Source organism: Gigantopelta aegis, chromosome 1 (genome assembly GCF_016097555.1).
Source record: "Gigantopelta aegis isolate Gae_Host chromosome 1, Gae_host_genome, whole genome shotgun sequence".
NCBI lineage: Eukaryota > Metazoa > Mollusca > Gastropoda > Neomphalida > Peltospiridae > Gigantopelta > Gigantopelta aegis.
In genome coordinates, this window is record NC_054699.1 from 37,742,245 (window position 1) to 37,747,449 (window position 5,205).

Genomic DNA, 5,205 nt, shown 5'->3' on the forward strand with positions numbered 1-5,205 from the left:
TGGTATACCAAATGCCTTGATATGTGCTCTGCCCTGTCTTTGGCAAAGTGCATATAAAATACTGAGTACTCCTTGCTGCTAAAGTTTGTTTGTTTTGTTTAACGATACCACTAGAGCACATTGATTTATCAATCATCGGCTATTGAATGTCGAACATTTGGTTATTCTGACATAGTCTTAGAGAGGAAACCCGCTACATGTTTCCATTAGTCGCAAGGGATATTTTATATGTACCATTTCACAGGCAGGAGAGTACATACCACAGCCTTTGATACACCAGTCGTGGTGCATTGGCTGGAACGAGAAATAGCCCAATGGGCCCACCGACTGGGATCGATCCCTAACCGACCGCGCATCAAGCGAACGCTTTACAACTGTTCCACGCCCCGCCCCTTGCTGCTTATTTTCGTGTTTATATCCACTTAAGGTTCAAGCACGCTGTTCTCGGCACACATCTCAGCTGAACAGAGGGTTAATGGTTAGCGGTTAGTGCAGGGAGAAGTCGAAGTAACGGCCTAACACTTACCCACTGAGTCGTTATAAACTCGGTCTGGGTGGTAGCCGACATCGGGATGCGAGCCCAGTGCTTACTAGCCGAGGGCTTAATCAATACACCACGAATGCTAGTGGGGGAAAAACATGTACCGGGTCTATCTTTTCGTTAATTTTGTGTCGAGCAGTATTCCTTCTACCCTACCCACTGAAAAGAATATGCAGTTAGAATGCCCTCCAAACTGAAAAGATCGCGACACGTGTGAGTGCTCACACCGACATCTTAATAACACCCACCGGTAAACTGACACGGTGTTACAAATTCATTAATCCCAATTCGGCGGATTGGGGCGAAATTCATTAACACCACTAGATCGCATGTTTTGAAAGTATTTCCTTGATGTTTACGCTGGGCCGCACACATCTGTACGCATATTGATCTACCTGTCGGTGTTTCACCTGAACAATTTATATCCTAGGAGTTTTCGTATCTAGGACACCAGTACAGTTACTGTTAACCTCCATTCGCCTGTTGTGTCATGCTGACTGTTGTCCTGCTATGGTTCTATTTTCGAGACATATCCTACTATTTTCTGGACTCCTGTGAACTCTATAAAAAGGTACGTCGTTAATACGTTCATTAATAATTTCATAAAATAATGAGATATGAATCTACTTTGATAGCTGAGTGCCGGAAACACGTTGTCGTGTAAAATATTATAGCCTACGACCAGGGCCGATAAATATCGAATGTAGTACTGCTGCACCTGAATCCAATATTAATTATTCATTTACCGCTAACCTTCCCTAGCTTTAGGCTTAATGGGAGAAAATTTCAGTGGCGGTTGCAGAATATTTCTAGGGGGTTGCTACGTAAAACAGGGAACCTAGACTATACAATGTAAGCTAAGATGCACTAGGCCTATAAGCAAAGTAGTCTTAGAAACATTTAGCAGAACGAAATATATGATTTTCCCCAAAAGAAGTAAATTAATTTTATTCCAATGTGTAAACAATGGATTTTCGGGGCACTTTGACGTTTCCTGGCAGAGGTGCCAGGCGCGTATGCAGAAGGAAGGTCCTTGGGGGTTCCAAACCCCAACCTGCTCCAGCAAATTTTCTTCTTTTTAATTTTTCAATGTATTTTTCTGGTTAGCATTAACACACGCACGCGCACGCACACTAACACACACGCGCACGCACAAAGAGAGAGACACACAAAACACACGCGCACGCACAGAGAGAGACACACACAAAACACGCGCACGCACAGAGACACACACACACACATCCAAACACACAAACGCACGCACACACACTACTGAACTCGGTCTCACCCACTACCACCCCCGCTAAAAGTCCTGCACACGCGCTTGGTTGCGCACACCTAGAATCCTCTCTTGGATCCGCGCCTGAATATTCCGCCCACGACATCAGCAGAGCGTATCGGACTTGCGTTGTTAGTGGGATGTATTGTGGAAATACGGTCAAAAGGTCACTATATGACATTTTATTGTATCTAAAATAATATAAACCTGCAAAACACAATAAAAAAATAAATAATAAAATGACAATTAAATGACATTTTTCATTTTATGAAACAACTGTTTATATAGTTAACTATTTACTAGTAATTCAAACAAACAAACAAACAAACACTGCAGTTTGTAATACAGTAGCGACATTTTATATATTATGATGTTCAGTGTCACGGTAGGTGTATAATTAGTGGCAGAGCGCAGGCGCGAATCCAACGTCGACTAATGGGGAGGAGGTGGCGTATCATCAATGTAATGTAGCTCGGGTGATGTGGACAAACAAGGCTCATCAGTGGCGGATCCAGAAAATCCATTTATGGGGGCCGCAGTGACATGAGGCGGAATGCCAAGGGAACTTTGGGGGAGGTTTGGAGGGGGTGGGGTTCGTAAAATAATGAAAATTAATATATAATAAAATTAGAACTGTCGCAAAATTTAGAGGTGGGGGGGGGGGGGGGACCGGGCCCCTGGGGCCTCCTAGATCTGCCTCCGCTCATCATCTTATACAAATTAAAAGCACAATTATTTGACGGAAATAGGGCGAGGAAACCATAGGCGTATGGGCTTCCATTTTTTGTAGGGGGGTGGAGTAGGGGCAGGCTGGCTTTTGCCCGAATTAAACGAAAATGCCCGAATCTGAATAACAACCCCTATTCATGTTAGCATTACTACCAAACAGCTATGTAGGGTTGCAAACGAATAACTATACATTTTTACAAGGATTACAACTAATTGTGAGGGTAGAATGATGGAAATACATGGTGAAAAGGTCTCAGGTTAGCACATTTTGCCCGATTATCTGTATAATTTTTGCTCCAATTTGAGTTTTTGCTCCAGTACGGGGGGGAGGGGGGGGGGGGGGGGGGGGGGGGGGCATTTACCCAACTTACCCCCTGTCTCGTACACGTATGGAGGGAAATGGTCCATAGGATTCCGCTTAATCCATGCCCGGGGCGCATGCTTGTGCATAGGCTTATGGGCTCCCATTTTAGTAGGGGTGGGGGTGCATTGGGGGGGGGGGGGAGCTGAAATTTGCTGGTATTAAACAAAAATGCCCGAATCTAAATAACATCATTTGTATTGCTGTCAAACAGCTATAAAGAGTTGTAAACGCACTTTTACACGGAATACAACTGATATTGTGGGTAGAATGATGGAAATACATGGTTAAAAGGTTTCAGGCAGCTCATTTTGCCAAAATGTCTTCATCGTTTTGCCCGAATTTGAGAATTTGTTTCAGCCCTGTGTGTGTGTATGGGGGGGGGGGGGGGGGGGTAGTTGCCCCCATGCCCCCGTCTCGTACGCTTATGTTTCTGAGGTATGATGAGTTTTAAACTCGATACTCTAGGTGGATCCATGGAATTGTCTACCGTTCCGACTATCCCTTTACGACATAATGATATCAAAACAAAGTGGTGCATGCTCTCTTTCATGTGGAAAGACATTTATATAAAAACATCCCCGTGTATTGACAATATGAGAAACACGAATAAGTGAGGTAGTAGCTGGCTTTTTAATTAACTCCTGGCCAAATGTTAAAACTACCTTTGTTTACCACCTACAGGAAACAGTGGCGTAGCGAGTGGGGAGGCATGCCCTTCCCCCCAATTGAACCTTTTTTCTTGTGTTTTTTTACTGTATTAAATTTTATAAATTCATACATACATACATACATAAGTACATAGTGTGCCCCCCCCCCCCCCCCCCCTCCCTCCCCCAATCTAAAATCCTGGCTACGCCAGTGACAGGAAGTGCATATAATCGCCGCTTGCTGCTTTTTCAGTAGCAGAGGTTTCCCTCTTTTTCTCTCTTGACCAAGTGACAAAAAAACCCCAACCAAACAATAAAAAAAAAACCTACAAAAAAACCCACAACATGCCAGACACAAATAGCCGTATTTTAAGAGTGTAAAAGGTGCTGAGATTTATAAACATATAATCCTTTCATTGTGTAACAATCTTCTATTAAACAATACTGACAAGTGTAACAGGTTAATACGCCAATTTATTCGTTTACTGTCAATACTGAGAAACAAACAAATTGTGGTGATAAGAATTTTTTAAACTTGTGTATTGATTATATGAACTATGTTCTGAAACCCTCCGCCATCTTGGCCGTGAGACTGTGTATTCATGCAGTACATTCAATAATATAATAATAGACGCCAGCGGTTTTCTCTCATAAATCATATGCTAAAGATAATAGCCGTTCTCGCCGCCTCCATACACAACCTATACAAAACAGTCAAATGAACCATGCAATCTAAAAATAGAAAACCTATTTCATTTATTAATAATAATAAATTCAGTCTGCAATGGCTTTGTGTACTTTGTGCCTGTAACCGCACGACAGATGTTAGCGGGTATCAAAGTAAAATATTGTGGCGGAACGCTGAAGAGAATTTAGATTCAACTGCTAGGAGTGGCAGTATTGCATTGGGTATTCGCCTCGTATGGGCGGAGTCACAGCCGCAGTAGGCCACCTTGTCAAACCTGGACCACGTATTAGTGTTAGCGAGCCGGGGAGGTAGCAGGGACACATCTCAAAAAGGTAATTTGATTTATGTTTGAAAAATAATTAAAAGTCAGGTTTTAAGCTGTCGCTAAATGAGCTGCCAAATGCGAGGTAAAAGTTGTTGAATTTCACAAAGTTATTTCGAAATTAATTTGTCATAACGTTTATTTCAATAATCGCGTTTCGTTTATAGATCTTACCGCCAATAATTTCCAATTGACTGTACATGTGACTAAGCGTTCGTGTCCGTTTCGTACATTAAAAATACCTATAGATGCCTAATTAAATATTACTTTGAAACTTTCAAACTTTATTACGGTACCATCAGTTCAATTCAATTCAGTTTATTGCCGTTAGCTATAGCATATTGATATAAGCAATATATAATACATAAAACAAGCGTGACAAAAGAGTTGAGAACATAACCAACTAATTAAAGCATAATATATTAATTGTCCAATTACAACATTTCTGTGCTCAGGCCGTCAAACGACAGCATATGCGGAATTATTGAACAAGAGGTATTTGCAGTCATAAGATGACAAAAGGAGCTATTCGTAGAATATACACACTGACAGATATGATTCAAAATAGCAATACACTCGATTTTAAATGAAGACACGTGGTGACAGGACGATCAATCATAGTTATAACAGTTTTT

The 5,205-nt window shown here is 41.7% G+C and overlaps 1 protein-coding gene across 3 annotated transcripts in view; it reads left to right on the top strand.

Annotated features, from left to right (window-relative positions):
• Positions 1 to 787: 787 nt before the first annotated feature.
• The window catches only part of LOC121374644, a 58,152-nt gene continuing 53,734 nt past the window's right edge, over positions 788 to 5,205 (top strand). The window contains exon 1 of one of the 3 annotated variants that reach the window (XM_041501754.1): positions 788 to 1,112. In XM_041501754.1, coding sequence (XP_041357688.1) covers positions 1,032 to 1,112 — 81 coding nt within the window. In that variant the 5' untranslated portion in view covers positions 788 to 1,031. Of the gene's footprint in view, positions 1,113 to 4,478; positions 4,581 to 5,205 lie in introns of those variants that run through there. The other 2 variants (XM_041501761.1, XM_041501767.1) reach the window with 2 other exon arrangements.